Genomic DNA, 24,141 nt, shown 5'->3' with positions numbered 1-24,141 from the left:
CAGCTTCATGTCCTTGGCATTCTATTCTGAATGAACTCACATGATCCAAGACTAAGCTATGGTTCCTGGAGTACAGGCAGCCTCTTCTTGTTCATCTTCATAGGCAAACTGAAGATCAGAGGTGTGAGCCACAGGGAGCATACCTCATTAATTCGCCTCATCAAAGCAAGGCCTTTTTGATCATGTAGGAAGGTCTGATCATCCACTGGGCTCACTAGGCCCTTACATGTAGGAGGGACGTGGGGAAGATCCTTCCCCAGCCCAAGACTGAGCAGGGGACCTAGATCTAGTAGGTCCTGTCTTTTCACTAGAGGATTAAAAGAGCAGAGTTTCAATCTCCATAGGTTTCTGTAATCTGTAAACCTCCTTGAAAATATGGGAGGGACAGTTCTCCCCCTGGATGGTCCTGCTGCCAAAGACTGATTTCTCTGAATTCCTAGGACTTTCAGAATTGCTCTTGGTGGCCCCAGTCATTCTTGGGCCCAAAATCCTTGCAGCTGGGCTCTTGGCCAAGATCCTGAGCTCTTATCTTTTTTTCCACATGTCCCCTGTGAATTGAAGATACATTCCTCTTTTGCAGGAATTTGCTTCTTGGAACATCTATATTTTTAGAGTGAAATTGAATAAATAAAAATAGGTTGTACTTGCTGCGTGCTAACCGCTGTTATAAATGTTGCCAGTATTTACTGCTTCATTTTTCATGACAGCCCTGTTAAGGTTAGGTACTCTTGTTACCTCCATTTTAAAGATGAGCAGAGTCACAGAGAAGTTAACTAATACGTGCTTGCAGACAACCACTAAGTGGTGGAGGAGGCAAGAGTCAGTTCTAGACATTCTGGCTCCACAGCCCATGCTCTTAGCTACTATGCTGTATTCCTTTGAAACTTTATAAAACATAACCCCATATTAAACTCAGGGAAAATTCTATGTTATTTGTCTTGGAACAATGTTACTTGCTCAAACAATCTCGTATAAAATTAAGACTTGATTTTCTTTTGTGGAAACCTTCCAAAATAGTTATGGTGCGGTCTGAACCATTTCATCTCTGAGTCCTTGAGTACAGTGATCGCCATCACCATTCGTTTGGGTTTTCGTGCCTCTGACAACCCAGTCTTGTTTACATTCAGTCTGTATTCATATGCTTGTTCTCTTTGATTAACATACCCCTGGAAAACTAACAAGAAGGTTTGGGGTTTGAGGCAGACGTGATGGAGGCTTCCCGAGTGTGTGACCTGTGGTGGCTTCTGCCACTCTAGCTGTGGACTCCTTCTCGGGCTGTGTTGGCTGGACCTCATGTCACCATCATTCTGTTTGTGTGCTGGCCGCCAAGTGAGGCTTTCAGTCTTCTAGAACCCCATTTGGCCCTATTGCCTGACAAACCCTAAACTTCCTGAGTGATGCCCAGATCATGGCTGGATGCCTGTCGTGCCCATGTGCTCTCACACTCACTTCTGGGCACCATGACCAACTCCAGAGAACCACTCGTGTTTGCAACTTCTACCCTGAATTGTGGGGCTTCCCCTCTTGGGAGATGAAAGCACCGATGCAGAATGAAGGCTTGGAGTTATTCCAGTCCTTTGATGCCTGAAGATAGGTTGTATGTTACTAGTGAAGATATCACACCCTGAAGCAGGGCTCATAAGGTATTATGATCACACCTCTGGTCCCCTGTAGCAGAGTTAAGAGTAAGGAGATGGAAGCTTATTTGATTTGCTGTTCTTTCCTGTTACATATATTAATCAGCTGGCTAAATTATAGGCTAGGTTCATGGAATGTTTAGCTCTCAAGCATCTATCAAAGGCTTGAAATGTCCATAACAGGTGGGGGCTTGGTAAATGCCAGGACTTAGCATGATTGAATGGGTGTTTTGAGTCATGGCACATGGCAACATGGAACTAAAACAGATAGATCACAAGTGGCTGGTAGAAATAGACTGGGAGAGAATTTTAACACCTAAAATATGACAAAGATTTGTCCTTACGAGCTTCTCGGTTTCATGAAGTGTTCGTTTTCCTCTAATCAAAACTCTGTGTTTGTATTCTATATTTCCTTCTAAAACTCTTTCTGATTTTTCTCACTTCCTCTTTATTTCCTCTTTTAAGTGACACTTCAAATATATATATTTAAATCTGAGATCATCATAGTGGCTCACTGTGAAAGTCATTTCTTCACTGTTGTCCTGATGGTGATTTCTGGTTAGAAGGCCACAGAAACATCTCTGGGATGTGGTTAGGATAGTTCCTACATCTTGGTGAGAGTGTAGGAGCAGTATGGGAAGGGGCAGACTTTGGGGACAGGAGACATTTAAAACTGTTACTAATCATGGAGTGACATTTTCAAAAATCAAATGGCAGAGGCCATGGCACGTGTTGAAATGCTTGATCTGTGAGTCTTACACGGAAATTTTCTGAGCCCTGGTGAATTGTGAAATGAACAGGCCTTCACAGGAGTGAATGAACATTTTCAGGGTGCTCTGCTGGTGCCAGGGCCTTTGGTTCCATGTATTTTATCTCATTTGTAACAGATCTTCCCCTTTGATAGCCACCCTTTCTTGAGCGAAAGCTTCCCCTTTGGGGAGGAAAAATTCCAGGTTCGCTTTCATTTGGATCTTACCTGATATAATTGCCCCTTGTAAGGTTCTGGGGGTCCCCTTGTTTTATTCTTTGACCGGTTGTGACACTGAAGCAGTGACTTTGCAAAATTTGGCTTGTCAGTAAGAAAAAGTACTCTTCTCACCCTAAAGATTGACAGGAACATGAGATGGCAGAAGTTGTCCTGGCCTTTTTCTGGCAAGAGCACTTAGGACAAGAAATACTCTGGAGAGTGTAGCATTGAATCACACCATGTCTCAGAGCATGACTGGGTGCCTTAATCTCACGGTTGGAGTCGCTCGGGAAAATTGTTGGCGGAAGGACTGGGGAGCCTGACAAAGTTAAAACTTGCAGTGTATTAATGTATTAGCAGCAGGCATGGGGAGAAGAAGAATGGAAGAGAAAAATTAAGGGGAAAGTAGTGATAGGTTCACAAATACTCCATTTCAGGTTGTTATCAGCCTGTTGTCTCTGGCTGGACTCACGGCCAAGTAGCTAAACCTGAGTAAGTTTTCCGATTTCTTCAGTAAAAGAAAACTACGGTAAAGGGAGAAGGGTCACCACAAGCCAAGCTGTGAGTGAGGAACTCCCAAGGTGTGGCCAACTGGGTCACTGCATTCGCCATGTTTGACTCTTAGGTTGCACCCCTTTGAACTTTGGAAGTTTGATCCTCCCAGAGTTGTTTGTGAGGTAGAGATTCTGAGTTTCGATTGCAGGGTGAGAATCCCCATGAACATGATTCCACCCGACCTTACCCTCATCCCTATTTCTCTCTCAGCTTGACATGTGGGAAGCCATTAAAGGGGCTTAGTTGTTGACATCTCAGAAGAACCTTGTTATAAAGCTCCACTCTTGCCTACACTGGCTCTGCCTCCCAAGTGCCCCATTGATTCCCTGATCACCCAGAATCACGAATGACCTCAGAAGGGCGGCGGCCTCTCCCATGCAGTGCACCTAAGCTGTCCTTTCAGTCCTGGGCCACAGTGGCCCTTTCAGCTCTCCTCTCCATGCCCACTGCCCAGGGTGCTTTCATGAAGGTTGTCCTCCTGCCATCTCAGGGGAGAACCACCGTTCCCTGTCAGAGCCCCTCCCTGCTTCTGGAGTGAGTGAGTAAGGAAGAGAGGCGCTGTGTACTATGGCTCCCTTGGCTATACGCTCCCGCCCACTCTGGGCTGCATCCTGCCTCTGGAGCAGGCCTCAGTCTTCTCATACTTTTGCTCACACTGTCCCCTTTCTTGGAATGCTCCCTCCCCTTCTCTGTGCGCTGCAGTCTCCCCCATTCTTCAGGGACCAGGGCACATATCACCACAGCCATCTAGCCTTGTCCAGTCCCCCAAACCCGATGTGATCTCTGACTGTGATAAATCTTGATACCACTTTTCCATCTGTCTTGTCGTACGCAGCGTGCCACGCCTGGCCTGCTAGTCATCTGTATGTTGATCTTGGTACACTGCAAAGGAAGGGCTGTCTCTCATTCTTTGTGACCAGCAAAATATTTTGCACTGCACAGTGAGACACGTGTTCAGGAAGTGTTATAAAATCAATGAATGGATGGGGTGGTGTTATCTATAGCTGCAGCCAAAGGTAGGTTAAATGTAAATGCAGAGTGGTTGGATGACAGGAGTGTGTAGCTAACCTCTGAAATGGTTCTCGGGTTCTCCTGTGAGAGGAGACTTAGACATTGTGATGCCCAGCACTCACCAAAAATCATCCTGATGTTTGCTGGAGCAGGCGAGGCTGAAAGGCCTGAAACATGGCCTTTAGACACTAAAGAAATTTGTTCATCAAACAGCAACCAGCTCCACCAACAGTACATGAAGGTGCTTTGTAAACAGGACAGTGATTGTTAAGGATGTTGGCACACATCATGCTGTTAATATGTAACAAAGGTGGCTCAGACACTGAGTAACTGCCAAGGTTTCTGAACCACCGAACCACCTGCTCTTCTTACTGAGAAATTGATTTTCACCCAGCAGAAGGCCTTCTCTGTTTTGGTTTTGTGAAAGTTGTAGCTTTGTGACTTGAGGACATGGGCAGTGGGGACAGATGTCAAAGCAGATGGTGGTCATACCTCATGAATTTTTTAAGAAGGCAGAGTTCACCTCCTTGGTGTAAACTGCAACATAAATGCTGTTGTCATTGCCCGAGTTCCCAGCTCACTCTGGCTTGTTGGAGTTGACTAATTAATGAACGGTCAGAAAGCAGTTCTCTTGCTTCTGTGTTTTTTCTTGTGTTTCAGGCAAAGAGATTTAGGTGTATTTGCTTATTTTGTATGGCTCTTGGTCTGTCTGTATTGTGTTGCCACCTTTGACGAGGATCAGGCAGATAAGGGAATTACTCTTCTTGCCCAAGGTCCTGGGGGCCCACTGCCGAGCTTATTGTTCAGAGCAGGCCAGACAGACGTTTAAAAATACCTTAGCTCTACCTAAAAATACACCTCACTAAAATCGAAAATTGAGAGTTTGTAAAGGTTAATCATCTGATAAAATAAGAGCATTTCCTCTGAGTGAAAAGTTTGAGTTTGTATTAGGGGTGCGGCATAGTTCAGCCTGGCCGGTCTCCCTGCCAGAATGCAATCAGCTGAGATAAGGAGGCTGTGGAGGCATGGCGGGAGGGCAATGTCACTTCCTCTCTTTCCCCGGGCTTTTTTTTTTTTTTTTTTGACACTAATGTGTAATAAATCTGCCTGTACCATCATGTCATTTGACAGCCAACCAGGAATTATTGATAGTTTTTGCTAACTTTTAGAAAAACTTCTCTTTAAACATTTGAAGAGCATAAGAACCACGAAACCCATTGGTTCATTCATCATGAAGCGTGTATTGCTTACCTGTGGGATCTGGGAACAGGAAACCAAGTAAAGCATGACCTCGGACCTCGGCCCTCGGCCTGCGGGGAGGAAGGAGGGGGTGCGGAGGGGATGCGTGAATAGGGTGAAACCAGTGACAAGCACTAGATGAGACGCGGCATGACCCAGAGTGAAGGTTGTCTCCTTTTCTTACACTTCAATGGCTAAGGCCACTTTTTAGGAATCCAGGTGGGACTATGTCTCCGTTTCATATGTGCCTTCATTAATGCTTCTCGTCTTTAAATACACTTTTTCAACACACAGCTTTCATGGGGAGCAAATTGGGGAAGAGAGTAGGGAGAGTGGGGTGGGGAGCATGGTTGCTCTTTTAAACAGGGTGGCCAAAGAAGATGACACTGCAAAAGTGCCTTGGAGCAAAGCCTTGAAGGAGGCAGAGGAGCAGCCATGAGAGGCTCTGTGCTGAGGGAATGGCTGTGGGGATCTGAGGTGGGGTGTGTCTGGAGGGCATGAGGCTGAGGAGGGGCAGGGATGAAGCCAGAGAAGGGTCAGGACAGAGGTGGGGGACAGACTCACAGGCCATCCTCAGGACCTCAGCTCCTCCTGGAGCTCCATCCCAATGACCAGCCTCCAGCCAGCGTCTGGCCTGTGAAGCCATTAGAGCGTGTTAGGCTGCCATGTTTTTGTCCGTATTTCTACCTTTACTGTCCCTGGCAGTGAAAAGCAAGAGATTTTGTTTATAGGACAGTGTCTCTTCCTTGGCGTACATAGTAGGTATATATGCGTGTATGCTGCTCCCTCCTGCCCCACGCTGACACTGAGGAGATATGTGGCTAGAATTGCCCTCTTCAGTATTCTGCTGATCTCTAGTGCAGACCAAGGAGGACAGAGATAATGCCCTTGATCTGTATATTCTTCATGTCTAATCCCTTTTAATTATACTGGTAACAGAAGTTTATCTCTTATAGTTACTTTTATCATTAACAGCACACAAACTCTCCAGAAGACCAAGTGCAAGCTCTTTAGGCATATAAAGTGGATTAATGAGGGTGGCTCAGCGTTAAGGTATGCCAGGGCTGAGTCTAAATTTTATTCCGGTACAGGGATCACTTTCTATGTGGCCTCTCTGGCTCTGGAGCTAATTTGGATGCTGAGTAGCCCCACAGGTATTTATATGTAGTGTTTGGTATTTTTACTGGGTCCTATTCTTCTCCCTTGGATCACCTAAAATGGTTAAGAATTTTCTAGTGGGATTAAGGTTGTGATCTCTGGGGAGGGGTGGGCCATCTGCTCTTGGTTATTTTTGTGTTAGCCACTTCCCCTTAAATGTATGTTCACAACTGAGCCGCAGCCTTATCAGCTGGGCTCGAGGGAAGACTGGCGTAGGTGCTGCTCCTGAACTTGGTGTCTGAGCCATGGCTTCCCATAGACACTCAGGTAAAAGCTTCATATTCTTTATCTTCTAGCAAGCACAGTTTTATTCAGGCACTGAATCCATCATTGGTCTAAAAGATACTTTTCGATGAAAGTATTTTAGTCTTGTCTAAATAGTAAATAAGTCTAACTCATCTCTGTTCTGTCCTTGCCTTCTTCAACTGCTGTTTTCAAGACAAAAGATTATTCTTACTCAAGTAAAATCATCAGTTTGAGTAGTATATTTTTTAATACATAAATATACTACTATATCATACAGTTTCCAGGACATCTTATGAAGCTGGAGGAGACTGTGTGAGGAAGGAGGTTTTCTTTGTTATCAGGATTTTTTTGTTGTTATTTATAAGACACAAATCTTCATCTTGACAGTGCTATAAATCGAATTTAAAGTATTTGGAAAAGGTCAATCAGATACAGAGCTGGAAGGAGGAAGATTTATAACTAAGAAAGTCCATACTGATTTAACCATACCTTCTCCTTTTCTGAGCTGTGTTTTGAGTCTTCCCGAAGAAACAGCTATGATACTTTTGATATGACACGTAGATTATTTTTTTTAACTTTACAATATTGTATTGGTTTTGCCATATATCAACAAGAATCCGCCACAGGTATACACATAGATTATTAACTGTTCTCATCAGAAAAGGGGTCAAAGCTTCAGAACCTCTGGAGCATCATTATCATTACAATGAGAGTTTTCCTGACATTGAGAAAGCCCTTTGGCCATGGACAGGACTCCCGAGATAGAGCCAAAGACCTGAAGGGGGGCCATTTTCCCCAGAAAGCCCAGTTTTCTGGAGTTAGCCTGCTGCCTGTCTCTCCTGCAAAGCCAGGAACGTCGCTGTGGTTCTGTTGCCTTCTGCCTAAGTAACAGTTCCCTTTCTTAGCAACCAGGCACTTTGTGCCATCTCTCAGCTTTCAGATTAAGGGGTTAAGTAATGATCAGTGGCAGTCTTTTGGAAAAAACATTTTTGAAAACTTGTAATTGACTGTCAATATTGAAACAATGGAAATACTTTTAAACTTCTCTTTTGGTATTTAAAACAAATACACTATAATGGAATGCACTGCTTTAGGGAATCAGCATGCAATGTCTTCCTTGTTCCCAAGTGTTCAAGAGCAGTCTGTTTTTCTCCCCACCCCCAGGAGCCCCTTTACAAACACGGCACCACACGCCTGAGATTGTGGTAAGCGGCCAGCATACACTTTCTTTGGGTGTAGACAAACTAGTCAGCTGTAGCAGTTGTTCCAGTGGACCTTGAACGTGTGTTAACTGGTAGAGTAACTCCCTGTTTTATTTACTAATTAAATGACAGAATGGGGAAATATATTTCAAAGGTGACACGTTTATAACACACCCAACCTTGGGTGTTTAAATGGCACCAAATCCTGACATTACTTTTATGTAAATCTGAAGGCTCTAACTCTGACTGGACAAACTGCTGACACCGTCTAGATGTTTTTTTCAATCAGGAACTATTTTAATAGTTTATTTTAATCAGAACGCATCTTCTGTTGCATTAGGTTCATAGGTCCGTGAAAGCAGTTGAGAAAGAAGTGCTCACAGAAAGAAGCCCCATAGTGCCCTGAAAAGGACTTTGTGTGGACAGAGTAGAGGCTCTGATGACTGAATGGATCTTAATCCATTTTTAGGGACCATCCACATACTGAGAGGACCTTTCAAGGACAAAAACTGATGCTTTTGTATTGAATACTTACCGTTTGCAAAGTTCTGCAGGTTTCATTCCTTACCCTTTGGCCTTTAAAGTTGCCGATGGGGCAGATGGGAGGGCAGTGAAATCATGTAGCTCCCTTTCTAGGCCGGAATATAAAGGGAACAGTGGGCAAGGGGAGAAGACCCAGTGAACTGGCTTCCGGAAATCACAGCAAAGTGGTAGTGAGAAACCTTGTTCAAGGGTGAGACTGAACGTTTTGTACTTTCAGTGACTACCAAACGGCCGCCTGCTACTTTGCTACAACTAGAGAAACGGACAACACACGTTCTGTTGGCTGCCAGGTCAGCGGGCCTTTCTCTCCGGTGTGAAAGGCAGAACGTGCTGCATGTATTGTGTGCGACGTTCAGAAAAGCTCTGTGTCAGAACAGAGCAGTTCTGGGAGAGGATCTGCCCAGGGAAGGTTCAGGGGCACGGAATGCTTCACTGGATCGTCTCTACACAGCCCCCTCCTGATCCCAGGTGTCATCTAAGCTAGGTTACCTGTGACCAATGAGCCAAAAGAGAAATTGCAGGCAAGCCTCCTGAACGTGGTCTGTTTGTAGGGCAAAAATGACTTTCGAATTGTCTGTGAAATTCTCTGAAAGCCCACTTCTCAGTGGTGCCTCAGAAGCCCGCCCCGCGTGGGGGGCACCTCCAGGTGTGCGGGTGTGGCTGCTGCATAAGCCTCCCTTTCATCAGCTGAGGCTTCGCTCTGTTGAATGTTCTCAGGAAAGCAGTATACCCTTTCTTTAGAAGCCAGCATTTGTACATGGAGTGACTAATGTCTTGTCCTGGACTTAGCAATTAACAGACCAGAAATAACCTGCATTTTTTCCCCATTTGAGTTGCTGTTCATTGTTTATACTGTATATTATGCCACTCGTGGAAAGCACATAGTTAGAAAAATGCTACCTAGTCATAATATTCACTTTTTCCTTAGATATTCTTATTGTGGGCCACTTGGGCAGGAGGGGGAGAATGCAGATTAGCAAGAAATCCCTGAGAGAATATGTATAAAACAGAAACAAGATTATTAAATACAAATTGTATCTTTAATGAGAGGTTTATAATAAACAAATGTTGTGTAATGTTGTATTTCTTGTATGTGTACATGATTAAATTGAAAGCCCAAACTTTTTATTGAGATACTGAGGTTTATATAGGGCCCTCTTAGCATGTTGGATATAGCTCAGGAATTTTCTGAAAGAGGAAGCTTGTTTATTAAGTGAAAAATGATTTGTCTTTTGAAGCAGGCATAGCGAGAAAGTTAGGCTACCATCTTGGAATAAATACTAAAATTTGATCACCCAGTCACATTTCCAGCTGCATTCCAAGTGGCTAAGTCTATAAAGGACTGTCACCTAGACATCAGCACCTTAGAGTCCCATGAGCAGTCCCTTGATTTTCTAAAACAGAAATATTTGTTATTAAATGTTTTTAATAAAAGAGGTTTTAAAAGCTGAACAGCGATAACTCACCTCCACTCAATCCATAGGCACGAACTGTGGGACCCATGTCGCCTGGGCCCTGGATCGGGTCTCCAGGGCTGCTAGTGTACTTGCAGTCATTCCTGTGATAGAGGAACCTCACTAGCACGCAGGGGTGAGGGCCACACTGTGAAGTAAGATTAGTCAGAGATCTCCCCTGGGGCACACATGTTCTGGACAGGGACAGGCAACCTTGAAGGAAAGGATCGTTCTAATGTTATGTATCCAGTGTCTCATCTTTTGATTGATGACCTGCACTTTCCTGATAACAGCAACAGGCCAAGGCAGAGAGATCTGGAAATTTTGGAAGGTTAAAAGGTTTTGTATTTCACAAACTTAGAAATTGCTAAGGACGTAGAAAATTGTTCCCTAAGAGCTAAACTCCTAAGTGGATCTCATTCAGTAAGATTAAAGAGGAGATAAAAATGCCATCTTCACCATTTTTTCCCTCTAGTCTCTTATTTCTAGCAAAGGGGAAAAAAGGAAAGTGTAGAGATTTTCTCTCATAAAGTCAGATCTTCACGGTGGATCATTTTGGTGGAGCCCACAGATCAGAGTGTTTGCTGTCTTTTAGGAACTTCTGTCTGTCTCTGCATTGTCATTTATAAGCCATTTTCTTAGAGTTGTTGATCTATTTGATGACAAGTAGTAACAATATTTTGCTCTTGTGCACATTATCCATATTTTATGCAGAGTTCTGTTGTGGTAACTATTTCTGCAGCAGGAATGTATTACCCCAACTTCTACCTAAGTATTCTGCATGAAGGTTTGAAATAGTTTTTGACCAAATAACCATAAAGTTAGAAAAACACGAGGTAATCTCATTCAGGTTGCCCAAGTTCCACTTATTTGGATTTATTGCAGAAAAGTACTAAAGTTCATGAATTTGACATCGACATTGTTAACATGCTTCGAGTATTTCCAGCCTGTTTACTTATTAGGCAATAAAGCTTGCATTCCTAGAAGTGCCTATTTTATCTTGACAAATAAGTGTTTCCACATACATGAAAAAGGCTCAAGTCAGCTGTGGAAATTGTTCTAAAAGGGTATGCCCTTTGAAATCTGTCACTCCATCTGGATACAAACTCTCTAAGTATACTGTGGCGGGACATATGAAATAACCCTGGACTTTTCATCCTACAAGAAGAAGAAGTAATGCCTATAGTGAGGATTCAAAAACACCAAGTGGTCAGACTTTAGAAACTTAGTGGTACCATTAACCAGGGGTTGAGTCACTGAATTTTCCTTCTGCTTGGTTGACAACCATGTACTGTAGGTGTGAACAGTTTCACTGGCAGAGTCTGTTTTCAACATACTCTTGTTCTGCCGTGTTCATTGCTGAGCCATGGATTATGGATTAGTTCACTGGGTGCCTAGAAACTCTGAGCAAGTCATGTTCCAGAACTGTGAAAATTAACCAGTGAAGAACTTGGCATTGGTAAAATAGTTATTTGAAAGTATGTGGTTTTAAGCTGGGAAGGGCTTGGCAGGTAAGATCTTATGGTACTGTGGACCACAGTGGTTTTCCTTCTCTCAAAAACCTCTACATAGAATTCACTGTGTTTTCTGGTAGTCTTTTTGGGTATGACATTTTTGTAATTTCTGTAAATGTAAATTTACATGTAAATGTAAATGTAAAAATTTCTGTATTTTTACCATAAAGCTAGGACTCAGAAATGCCACGAGATAGACCCAGCCTTTAGGTGGGTCTGTGTATGGTACTCTGGGATACAAATATCAGAATCCATTTCTATTTTGGATGATATCAGAAGAGAGTGATATATATTAAAATGAGTTGGGTTCAGACTTCTATAGACTTTGGTAAGAGAGAAGGAGGGATCTTCAAATATGGTCCAAGAAGATAGTCTGTGAAGGACTAAATCCGCCATGGTTACTAGCCACACAGGAAGCCAGCGCTGTCTAATCTTACAAATTCTGATTACCTGCCAAATGGCATTTAGGAGCCACTGATAATTTAATTTCCTGGCGCTTACTGTTACTGGAGATTTATTTGGTTTCTCCATGAAGCTCTTAACAAGAAAGTAAATCTTTGTTGAGTGTACAATTTCAATATGGAAAAGCTAATAAGACAAGGATTTTATGTGGCATGTGAAAGGCCAACAAGAATGAATTAAGGAGAGCGATTGTCAACATTCTGTCCCTGTGACAGGCACTGTGTCCCGTGTACACAGGGGCTGAAGAGAGTTAAAAGCTCCCTTAAGTACGCAGTGTGTGGTTCAAGGAGATAGACCTGGTTTCATCATGGCTCTGCTTTTCCTTTCTAACCCAGTTATGTAGGGGGGCACCCCAGTTTTCTTTTGGGGGGAAAGTACCAGTAAAAACTTTTCTCGGGTCTCAAATCTCTGAACTGTGACACAACTGTCCTAAGCCCCTGTCTTCATAGAAGAATGTCACTCCTTGTCTTCAGTCGTCAGGTGTCTGGAGAGGAGGGTCTGTCTGTGGGAGCTGTAACTGATGGGGTCGGGGTGGGTGGGCGGGGGAGACGAGCACCCGCCCTTGTCTGGAGGCTGCTGGTTCTGAGTGAGAGTTCACCGCCTTCCCTGGCGCTGCTCAGACACAGGGTGTGGTTTCCTTAGCTCACTCTGCTGTTTGGTTGCCTGCGGCAACAGGATCCAAACAACGTGGACATGTGTTTGTATAAAAAAAAAAAAAACTGGGAATGGGACCCAAAGTGGGAGTCCGGGGCTGTTCAGTTAGCGGAAGAGCTACGGTGAGTACCAGGCAAGTGCTCGTTCCTCTTCCCTCCTTTCTCTCTAAATTAGTCCTGGGATGTTGGCTCACCCAGTAACCATGTTTGTGGGTAGCTGGAGAAAATAGTGTCTGTTTTGGTGTTTCCTGGGCAAATTAAATAATCATTGTCTATTTACCAGTGTAAATTTCTTTTTCAGGGAGAGAGGAAGAAATTAGCATATGCTTACAAAAGTTGGGAGCTAATAGAAACTCACATTTGTTATCTTTTAAGTAGCAGGATTCAGAGTGCTTTTTATGGGCTGTGACTTTGGGGTGGGGAGGGGGCAAGGGGAGTTGTTCATAGGAACAAAGTGGAAGGGGTTCTTGGAATAATCAACTTAAAATCTTTTAAAAGTCTTTTTTGCCCAGATTATACTTTACAGTTGCAATTTTTTTTTTAAAAAAAGCAAATGTCCTAAATCGTATAGTTTATTAACCATATTGATCTTCACATGCTCTAACAAAGGGGAATTTGATTTTGGCTCATCTCAAAACCAAATGTCACTATGACAGATAGTTTTCAGTTGCAAAACTGGCTGGTACCTAAGGAGATGCCATTTTAATAAGTCCTCTTTTGCCTGAATGCTTGGGCTTCAAAAGTTAGTAAAGTATCTTGTAATAAATCTTTAGGATCTTTGTAGGGATTAAAAAGTGCTCTGGCATGTTTAAAATAAATGCAGACATTTAAACTAAATGACTAATTATTGCTTCCATGCCTAGTGTGGTCTAGAGTCAGTAGTAAGTTTTTGTTCAGATGAACTGAGCTTTGCAGCTAGGAGAGCGGGGCCTCCAGATAATACTCTCTGTGCTGAGAAAGTTGGGGAGGGTGACGGGGCTCCTGGTTGGGTCTCTGGTGAGGATCTGGGCACCTCCTTCCTGTGAAGGGGGAGCCCACGAGCTGCCACCTGCAGACTCGACCCAGAGCAGCATGTCCTTTGGTGTAGACCGGCCTCCCCTCTCCAGCCTGCCCATCCCAGCCCTGCCCTCGCTCACCAACCGTACCCCCCCTTCAGGGTGCCAGGGACTCATGGCAGGATGCTTTTGTCACGGGTGTCTTGGTGAGGTGCCTGTTGCCTGGGTCCCAGGGTGGCCTCCCTGGAGCCCCTCAGGCACACTCTCCAGCCTAACCCTTGGCTCTTTGTCCCTCTTGTTCACCCCCTACAGGTCCTTCCAGCTATAAAGTAGGCACCATGGCTGAGAAGTTCGACTGCCACTACTGCAGAGACAACCTGCAGGGGAAGAAGTACGTGCAGAAGGACGGCCACCACTGCTGCCTCAAGTGCTTCGACAAGTTCTGCGCCAACACGTGTGTGCAGTGCCGCAAGCCCATCGGCGCCGACTCCAAGGTAGTGGCGGCTGTGGGGGGCGGGCGGGCGGGGCCGGGGGGGGGTGTGGATGGGGCCCTGGCCCTTCTGCTTGGGCTCTGGGCAGGGGGGCGGGGGGACTGTGTGGTCTTGTGGGAGGTCTTGCTTACCATGCCCGGCTACTGCTCGGTTCCCAGGAGGTGCACTACAAGAACCGCTACTGGCACGACACCTGCTTCCGCTGCTCTAAGTGCCTCCAGCCCTTGGCCAGTGAGACCTTCGTGGCCAAGGACAACAAGATCCTGTGCAACAAGTGCACCACTCGGGAGGACAACCCCAAGTGCAAGGGCTGCCTCAAGCCCATTGTAGCAGGTACCAGCCACACTCAGCCCCGGGGCAGCCAGGGAGGAGGCCCTGAGGGCAGACGTGGCAAGGGGTTGCTTGCGGGGATGGGGCTGGAGCCGCGGGGAGCTGATGCTGGAGTTCAGCGTATATATGCACGCATATATATACCTGAATATATGTGTACACATATATGCTTGCACACACGCACACACCTGGCAGCTAAAAGAACACTGGAGAGAACTGTCTGTGGCAAGAGAAGGAAGTGAAAAGTATGTAGCGCTTTCTCATTTGGGATAGTAAGTGATCGAAGCATGCTTCTTCCTTAAGGTGTAATTACGGGTCACATTGCATCTCTGTATCCACAAAGGCCATGGGGGTGGGGGAGTGGGGATTCAGGCATCTGACCCTAAATCACTACGGCCGGGGTTCCCTTCCTGAGAGTCTGGGTGGGCATGACCACATGCAGGACATGGTGGAGAACTCCCCGCATGGGGCCAAGCACTGCAGGGCCTGCATTCCATCCACTCTGGAGGGCCCAGGCCGCACCCCGAGTGGATGCAGCCCCCTGCAGGGCACTGCCAGTGGGGCTACCCCTTCGCTTCCCCCCCCCCCCCGCAGGAGATCAGAACGTGGAATACAAGGGCACTGTCTGGCACAAAGACTGCTTCACCTGCAGCAACTGCAAGCAAGTCATCGGGACAGGAAGCTTCTTCCCTAAAGGGGAGGACTTCTACTGCGTGACTTGCCATGAGGCCAAGTTTGCCAAGCACTGCGTGAAATGCAACAAGGTGCGTGTCCGGGGAGTTCTAAGTGTTTGACAGTTTGCAGAGCACTGGCACACACTCTCCCATTCCATCCTCACGACAGCCCTGTGATGTAGGAATTGTCATTCTCGTTTTACAGATGAGGAGACTGGTAGTAGAAAGCAGCGCCCAGGCCAAGGCAGGCTGTCCAAGGGCACGCTGGCTCTGGAGGCCAGCCTCCTGCACCCAGTTGCTATGTAGTAACCTTGCACAGGGGCTTATCTTCTCTGAGCCTCAGTGTCTTCATCTGTAACTGGCGGATAATAATAGCACCTGCCTCCCATGGCCGTTGTGGTGATTTAATGAGATACTATAGACCAGAGCGCCCAGCACAGTGCCTGGCACGTAGTAGGCATTCAACAAAATGGTTGTTGAATCTGAATCCGGTGCTACACTCCCTGGTCTAGGCCATCACATCTGGAGGAATCACTTACCAGGATCAGCCCTGGCATGCCGAGTGCTTTGTGTGTGTTACCTGCTCTAAGAAGCTGGCTGGGCAGCGTTTCACCGCTGTGGAGGACCAGTATTACTGCGTGGATTGCTACAAGAACTTTGTGGCCAAGAAGTGTGCTGGATGCAAGAACCCAATCACTGGTAGGCTAAAGAGTCCTTGCTAAGTCTGCCAGGCTAGGTTTTGCGCATGGTAACCATCTCTCATTTTCCTACGTCGTCGGTTTCATCCACAAAGGCCCTAAAGAATGCCCTTCTCCCCCTGCCATTGTGGTCCCAAAGGCCCCCAGTAGTTTGGATTCTCCCCCAGGCCAGGTTAGCCTTTGCAACACAGAACACTTACGACTACTGCTGACTTACGCTGCTGCCGGAGATCACGAGCCTGAGACCCACGGCCACGGGCAGGCACTGCGCGGAGCGGGGGGTGCTGGGGGGAGGCGGGGGAGAGGAGCACGGTGGGCTTGGGTGGGGGAGGCGGGGAGGGGGGAGGCCAGAGAGCGAGAAGCTGGGATGAGAACACCCCGTAGCGGAAGGCTAGCTCAGAGGTGCTGGTGGGCAGTTCTTTTGCGATCAGGAGCCGAGCTAATCACTTCATTCCTCATCTCGCGGCCGCGGTCCACGTGCCCTGGGCCCTCTCCCCCCCGCCTCCAATTTTCCCATCTCCCGGGGAGCCTTGAAATGTACATTTGAGAAGACTTTTGCCATCCTCAGGGAAAAGGACTGTGTCAAGAGTGAGCCACCCAGTCTCTAAAGCTAGGAAGCCCCCAGTGTGCCACGGGAAACGCTTGCCTCTCACCCTGTTTCCCAGCGCCAACCTCCGGGGCAGGCATCCGGGTGGAGAGAGGACTTGTCCCTCGTGGGTGGTGGTTCTTTATAGAAAAAATCGAAGCTTAGCAGCTCCTCGAGGCCCGGTAAGTGCACACCCCACAAACAGCCCAAGTTTGCCTCCTGGTGGCCACTTTGATGCCATGGCCCTGACCTAAATCAAAGAAACTGGTTGTGCTGGGAGGTCGGTGCGCGTCAGTCACAGGGCGATGGCGGTGGCTGGGGATGTGGGTTCTGGAGAGCAGGGGGCCCTCGGCGGAGCTCTGGCATCTTCTCAGGTCCCGGCGGCGTGGGGGACAGTGCGCGGTGGAGCGGGGGGCCGGGCGCCAGGCGGATGCAGCCTGCGTGCTTGTCGGCTCCATGAATGGGCAAGGCGGCAGCCTGGCTGCCACCTGTGTCCACTCAGCTGTCGCTCTTGTCTGCTTCTGTTTCTTCCACAGGGTTTGGTAAAGGCTCCAGTGTGGTGGCCTATGAAGGACAATCCTGGCACGACTACTGCTTCCACTGCAAAAAATGCTCCGTGAATCTGGCCAACAAGCGCTTTGTTTTCCATCAGGAGCAAGTGTATTGCCCCGACTGTGCCAAAAAGCTGTAAAGTGACAGGGGCTCCTGTCCTGTAAAATGGAATTTGAGTCTTGTTCCTTGTGTCCTTGCCCTCTGCCCGGCACCACCCATAGGGCAAGAGCGGCCTTTCACCTCTTCAGAGTCGCTCCTTCTGTCTTTTCTCCCATTTTACAGTTATTACTTGAGTTAAGGGCACACAGTGATCATATTAGGATTTAGCAAAAAGCAAGCCTGCAGCAAAGTTTATTTCTCCATAGCTGCAATTAGGAAACAAATACTTAGGTAGATTGATTCTTCTGCATGTTTATCATAGAGCAGAAAAGCGCTGACCACGTAGCTGCTTAGTGATGCAAGCAAAAAGCCTAAGCGATAAAGCCCCACTGATACACCTCTTGTGGCTCAGCTGGGACCCACATTGTCATCACACGACACAAGAGTTGGAGCGGCTGCTCCAACTCAGCTGCTCACCCTGTTCTGTGAGCAGAAAGAACTTACTGAAATGCATGGTTTAAATAACTTCCTCATCAAAACCTTCCTTCTGTTTTTTGTGCTTTCAAATAACTAATCCGAATTTCCAAAAAATTAACATTTGAATTTAGCTGTAATTCTCAACTGACCTTTTTCCCTGTACTAACGTTTGGTTTCCCTGTGTGGCGTGTTTTCTGAGCGTTCCTACTTTCAAGCATGGAACGTGCAGGTGATTTGGAAAGTGTAGGCAGATCTGAGAAAACGAGCCTGTTACAGAAGAACGTCATCACAGCGAATACTTTTGGAAGCTTAACAAAACTAACCCAGCTGTCCTTTTATCTTTTTTTTTAATTAATAATTCCTTTGTTTTAATTAATAGCAGCATAGTTTATGGGTTTGGAGACTTGCATGAGAGTATTTTAGCCCCCTTATACGTTCCTACAGTTTTGAATTCATCCTACAGAAGTAACCATAAAACTCAAGAGGGGTAGGTGAACAGGCGCCAGAACTGTCATTGACAACGGATATGACATTTCCCAGCAGTGACAAGTGGAATCCCTTGTAACATAGTATTTGTCTGCTCTGTGTCGGTGTGTTAACCAGGCCTGCCAGTTCCCTTCTCTTGTGATTCTGAGGACTGTTCCTCCAGAGCTTAGCTGGCTCTAGGGGAGCATGGAGGCCACTGTGCCCACAGGCAGAACCAGAGTTCCACGCAATGCTCACCTGAGTCACAGGATCCCCTATTACTGTATTCTAGCTACAATGTTATATTACATAGTATAATGAGACGATATCAAGAGTACACATGTAATGATGATGCATATTAACATTCTCATAGGAGTGGTTAGAGAAGCCGATGCCTCATTTCTACATTTTGTCATTAGCAGTGATCATCTAACGGTTCCGTGTATCCTTACAGAAATAAAGCAGCATATAAATAACTTGCCTCCTGACTTCTACTTCTGCTTGGTCGAATTGTTCTAAGGTGATACTGCAGATCCAGAAACCTGAATGACTTTTCCTTCCTTCAAGGACATACTCAGTTCAGTTCAATTACATGAATTATAAACAAGATAAAAGAAACCCATAACAGCACTTGGATCCAGTAAAAAACAGTAACAATGAAAAACCCCACTCTGACCACAAATAACATTTCCCAGATGTTGATCACCTTAAAAAGAGCACATTGCTTTCCGTTGGCCAGGGGTCGGCCAGAAAGGGAACTGCAGCTGAAGTGTGTCGAGAAGTCATCCCGTCTATGTTCTGACTGCCCTTCCCTGTGCCATGTGGAGCCCTGCTGTGCCTCAGCGGCCACTCCTCCACTGCCAGGCCTTCAGAAGGAGGTGATCTTGCTCAAGGACACCAGTCATTTGGGAGGCTGCTCATTGGGGCCCCTCTGCCTCGGGTGGGGGAGGTGGAGATGGTGTGGACAGAGGTAGAGGTAGCTTCTAGATCATGGCTCATGGCCACACCGCTGAGGCTCAGGTTCTTGGGGCATCCAACCTGCCCACACCACGTAGTTGTTTCAGGATGGTGCCGGAGGCCCAGTGACACAGGTGTCTGCTGCAGGCTCCTCAGGTGGAAAGACATTTCAGCTAAAGGCGGAGGTCTTTGGAGGAACTCTCACACCCGGGGTAGTGAAAGGACAGAACATGTTTGAAGCTAGCATTTGCCACGTTATGAATCAAGACCTGTTTGTAGCAAGTTATTTCTATGAATGGAGAACAGCCTCTTGTGTGTTTCCCTAGAGAAATTAGCAGTTAAAATCATTTAAACTCTGTTTATAAGTCTATTGGGTCATCTCCTGGGGCCCCAAGAAGTAGGGGTGAGGTGAGGAGTTGAGATGGTGGCCCTCTGCTTCCTAAAGGAGCTGGGTGATGGGCAGTGGCAAGGGTGGGGGGCCCCAGGGGGAAACCCTGACACAAGTGCCCCCACCTCTGCTGCTTTGGCACGGAAATCCTAGGCCTTCACTGCACTGGGACCTGCATCTCTGACGGCATTCCCTCCCTTCCTGTTCTCTCTTCATCTCACTGAACTAGTTCTTAGCTCTCCAGTCGACTGATGGCTCAATTACCTCTCAGCCCTTCTCCATCATCACCTCCCCGAGATGCTACACCCTATCACTGACCCCATCTTGTTGTCCTCAGTCCCGTCACCCTTTGCTTCCCATCCCACTCGGCATGCAAAACCCTGGCCTATGCCAAGGCTAAAGAGCTCTGCGGAGAAAAAGCTGTATGACTAGACTGCACAACCCTGCCTGAGATCACCTGTAGCCCCCTCCACCCTTCCTGCCATTCCCAGGCTCTTCCTTTGTCCCCCAGCAACAGGCCTGCCAACATTGGGCCCCCAGATATTGCGTAACACCTGAAAAGCACCTTAAACAATTATATCAAGTCTTCACAGCCAACACTGGCACTAATGCCCCAATTTTCCACGTGAGAAAACTGAAGGTCACACACACCCCTGGGCACACCTCTAGCCCAGGCTGTAAGGCTTATGACACTGCCTTGTCATAGGGGAGAATACTGTCCACTACATCACAACGAGGGAAGCACCACGCTCAGTGCTCAGTAGTCAATTTTAACAATGACAACCTAAGACTCAGGAGGAAGGAGGGGAAATTCTAGCTACAGAATTTTCAGCAGAGAACCCTCTTCTCCCTCATAATGAAGGGGATCAGAGTATCAAGAATATAATCTACTTTTCGGTAACAAGGTAAATTCTGCAGCCATACTGCCTGGATTCCAATCCTGGCTGCACTGCCACTTCCTAAGTATGAGACCTTGGGCAGGTCACCTAACTTCTCTGAGCTGGCTTCCTCGCCTGTAAAACAAGACAGAATTCCTACCTTGCAGAGTCACATGCACATTACATGATTATACAAATGCTTATTTATTAAGCATGGCAACCGACTGGCACGCAAGAAAAGCAACATCCAAGAAAACCATTCAACAAACATTAGCAATTATTTTTATCTCTAGCACCAAAGATAGTATATTACCCACCACAAAAGCCAAAAGACTTTTAGAATCAGACTTGAATTTGAGCACCAGATCTTCCTCTTTCTAGTTGTTTAACATTGAATAAATACCCACCTCCACGAATCTGTGTCCTAGGTAAAAATGAATACCCACTTCACAGGGTTGTTGTGAGGGTTTAAAATGATGCCTCTAAAGTACCTGGCATATAGAACATGTAACTACGGTTATTACAACAGTCTGAGAAATTATGAGACAAGCCTATCCAGGAACAGTCAAAAGTAGACTGGTGGGAAGGGAGACGGAGGTCAAAGTGGTCTGCAACCAACCAGGCCTGTGGAACAGTGGGGGTGGAGGTGGGCCTATTGGGTATTCCCTGATGAGACATGCTGGACAGTCTGCCTTCAGGCTTGTGCTTCTTGGCACCAGCTGCTGCTACAGTTCCATGCCCATTTCTCAACCCTCTAGCTCCTGCCACAGGGAGTCAGTGACTCCTGAGAACTGAAGGCCTTCAGTGATTGGAGCCCAGCCTCCAACTCACCACAGCAGAGGGCTCAGAGGTCCGTGTCGTGTGCAGTCACCTGGTGGGCCTGTAGCCACCTCAGCTGGGATTCAGGTCTTCAGACTTGTCCAGCATCCTTTCCAGTGTCCTTACTGCATTTTTGTGGTTGTTGGGGATTGAAACTGTTGCAAGGCTTCACTGCACACGAGGGAGGGGAGAGGGGTGACACTGGGAGAGGCCAGGGGCCTATTGCTCAGGGGAGTGGACACCAAGAGGTTCTCCAGAAAAAAAAAAAAAAAAAAGGTTTTCCAGAGAGCAAGGGAAACGTGAGGTGACCGGTGTATCCCCAGAGGACACCAGCCTATGCCAAGTGTGGAGGCTGGGTCAGTGTCAACACCTCAGAGCTGTCAGGAGGGTGCTATATTGGTGTTTTAGGTTGCGTGCATACCAAGGAATGCCCTGGTTCAGCAATCCTAGTGCATGGCCTGGCATGGAATGCCAAGTGGGGAACGGCTGCCACTATTCTCAAAGCACCAGATGCCACAGATCGGGGATAAAAAAGGACTGCACCTTTATCCAACACAAAACCCAGTGGAGTGGAACATGTTTCCAGAGTAGAAGCTAAACATTTATGGGCAGATCCAAATGGCGGTTTGGCCACACACAGTAACAGTGATGTCCTGAAGTGATGTCACGTGCGGGCAACGGAGCACAGTGACTCCCAGAGCCCATGCGCAGACTGTCAAAAGCAACTGTGTTTTCGTGTGGCCAGCACCAGATGTGAGCTTGAAAAGGAATGCACAGGGGGGAATGGGGAGTGACTGCTTAAGGGTCCCGGGTTTCTTTTTAGGGTAATGAAAACATTCTGGAACTAGATAGCAGTGACAGTTTCACATTTTAAATGTACTAAATGCCACTCGTACATTTTTCCACAGTAAAAAGAAAGATACTTTAATTACTGGCCTCAAATATAAGTCAGAGCCATCACAGGCAGGAGTAACAAGCACTGAAACAGGTGCAGGGAGCAAAGCAGAGTTCGAAATTCCTATCTTAATGTCGCACGCGGTAGCACAGGGCCGAACCACCAAGTGGCTGCAGAGGGGCACCAGACGATGTGATTACTGTTCATCGAACACACCGCCTGCCTGTGTTCACGGCTCGGTTACAAGCTGGTGTCACCTTTATACCGCCTTCAGTACATTTTGTGCTATTAAACATGAAGAAAACTCGCTTTACCTGCAAAGTTTATTGCATAGAGCACACATATGAAGGTTTAACAGTGTTTCAACGTGTGAAATTTGTGCAGAAAAATATCAGAAACACATTTTGTTACAATGATTGCCTCTGCCTTTTATATAAAAGAGATTGTGTATATAAAGTTTTAAAATCTAAGGCACCAAGCTCTGATCTATAACAAAGGTAACAGTACTCTGAATAGCAAAGAACTAGGGAATCAGAAAGAATAACTACTTCCTTTTACTAATTCAAGACTGGTGGCTACAAAGGAAGATGGGCCTGCTTCCAGCTATTTGTGATCCACCAGGAAACTCATTAGCATCAGGACAACCAATCTGAATTCAAGTTTTAGTCAATCGTTTAAGCATGATTCAGTGGATTTCAGGAAACATACATTCTGTGTACACCTGTGTGTACGTATACGTGTGTGCATGTCCACTGTGTATGTGCTTGTCTACAGCGGGGACCAAAGAAAAACACTGCTCCTTTACACACTTGCAGCCGGCAAACAAATTTTGGTTCCACATCTCAAGCCTGAGTGTATACTGAATGGCAGGCCTGGAGAACATAAGCAGAAAAAGATTATACACGGTAAACATGTCGAGGAATTGAACATACCCCATCAGACAACAGCCAAATACTGCCTTATGTACACAATAGAAATAACATGTTCTTATAAACCTCAATATGTACTTCCAAAATGAAATGCTGACAAAAGCAGGAAAGATGAAAAAAAAAAAATTACACCTTCTAGGACCGCCAGCATTTGAAGGTACCAGTGTCTGTGCTCAGGACCGGCAGACTATGGCAGAGTTAAAAACAAACATACATTAACGATAAAATGTGATTCACTCTATCTTGCAACTTTCTGTTTTTGTATATTAAGAACAATCCAACGAAACTTGTGTGAGGAATCTTGAGACCCTTAAGACCCATTATGTTCTCTACCAGACTGAATGTGAGTTTTTATTGCTAAATTAAAGCAATTGTTGGGGCTGCCCTAGTGGCTCAGCGGTAAAGAATCTGCCTGCCAATGCAGGAGACATGGGTTCGATCCCTGGGTCAGGAAGATCCCCTGGAGAAGGGAATGGTAACCCACTCCAGTATTCTTGCCTGGGAAATCCCATGGACAGAGGAGCCTGGTGGGCTGCAGTCCATAGGGTTGGAAGAGTCAGATACGACTCAGCGACTAAACAACAAAAACAAATGTAACTGTTAAATGCAGTAAACATGATTTTAAGATTTCAAATAGGTACTGACAAAAAACTTTTCTTTTGGCGTAAGATTCTCTTAGCATTTTATATATGCTTAAGAGTGAACATTTTATAAAGACACATTTGATACACAAATGTGTTGGCATGAAAATACAAGAATGACAGACAATGGAGATTTTTACAGCAAAATAAAATGACTCTTTACTCAGAACCCTTGCTTATGGGCAAGACTCAAGATGATATGAGCATCTTCTGAGATATGTTAAGATGATTTTTTTTGAGTCATTTTCTTTGCTGGGTTCATGTAGGAAGCAGAGAAATTTTGAAAGGTGGGCCCGGAGGTCAAAATCCAGAGTGAAGAATGGATTCTCTTCTAGGCTGGACGAGGTTTACATATCTGACCAGAGGGAAAAAGAAACGAAACGTTTATTAGTGAAGATGCTGGTTCCATACCAAGTGGATTCTTGCCCCACACTGAGGCTGGCCTGGGACCCTCAGCAGCAGGCCCCCCACCCCAAGTTGCTGCCATACTGGTGCTCTTATAAATGCTCCCCAACCTCCAAATGGGTTGAAGCTGCCTCTCAATTTCAAACAGAGCTTCTCAAGGAAAGAAAAACCAAGGCCTTTTGGTTTTGGAAACACAAGCTGAGGGACTAATTCCAAAAAAT

General features: G+C 46.2%; 2 protein-coding genes across 7 annotated transcripts in view; one reads left to right on the top strand and one right to left on the bottom strand.

The window, feature by feature from the left end:
- FHL1 (four and a half LIM domains 1) overlaps nucleotides 1-18,484 on the top strand; it is a 64,782-nt gene extending 46,298 nt beyond the window's left edge. The window contains exons 1-7 of one of the 6 annotated variants that reach the window (XM_024989315.2): nucleotides 6,722-6,834; nucleotides 13,949-14,130; nucleotides 14,286-14,460; nucleotides 15,052-15,221; nucleotides 15,644-15,830; nucleotides 16,398-16,597; nucleotides 16,952-18,484. In XM_024989315.2, coding sequence (XP_024845083.1) covers nucleotides 6,813-6,834; nucleotides 13,949-14,130; nucleotides 14,286-14,460; nucleotides 15,052-15,221; nucleotides 15,644-15,830; nucleotides 16,398-16,597; nucleotides 16,952-17,035 — 1,020 coding nt within the window. In that variant the 5' untranslated portion in view covers nucleotides 6,722-6,812 and the 3' untranslated portion in view covers nucleotides 17,036-18,484. 6 annotated transcript variants of the gene reach the window in all.
- Nucleotides 18,485-22,250: 3,766 nt separating this feature from the next.
- The window catches only part of MAP7D3 (MAP7 domain containing 3), a 35,567-nt gene continuing 33,676 nt past the window's right edge, over nucleotides 22,251-24,141 (bottom strand). The window contains 1 exon segment of the mRNA XM_059884535.1: nucleotides 22,251-23,870. Within this exon segment, the coding sequence (XP_059740518.1) occupies nucleotides 23,863-23,870 (8 nt within the window). The 3' untranslated portion in view covers nucleotides 22,251-23,862.

The sequence above is a fragment of the Bos taurus genome, unplaced genomic scaffold, assembly GCF_002263795.3.
Source record: "Bos taurus isolate L1 Dominette 01449 registration number 42190680 breed Hereford unplaced genomic scaffold, ARS-UCD2.0 Super-Scaffold_1723_ScbfJmS_2085, whole genome shotgun sequence".
Classification (NCBI taxonomy): Eukaryota; Metazoa; Chordata; class Mammalia; order Artiodactyla; family Bovidae; genus Bos; species Bos taurus.
Note: the sequence above shows the minus strand (reverse complement) of the source record. Positions and strands in the feature narration are given on the sequence as shown.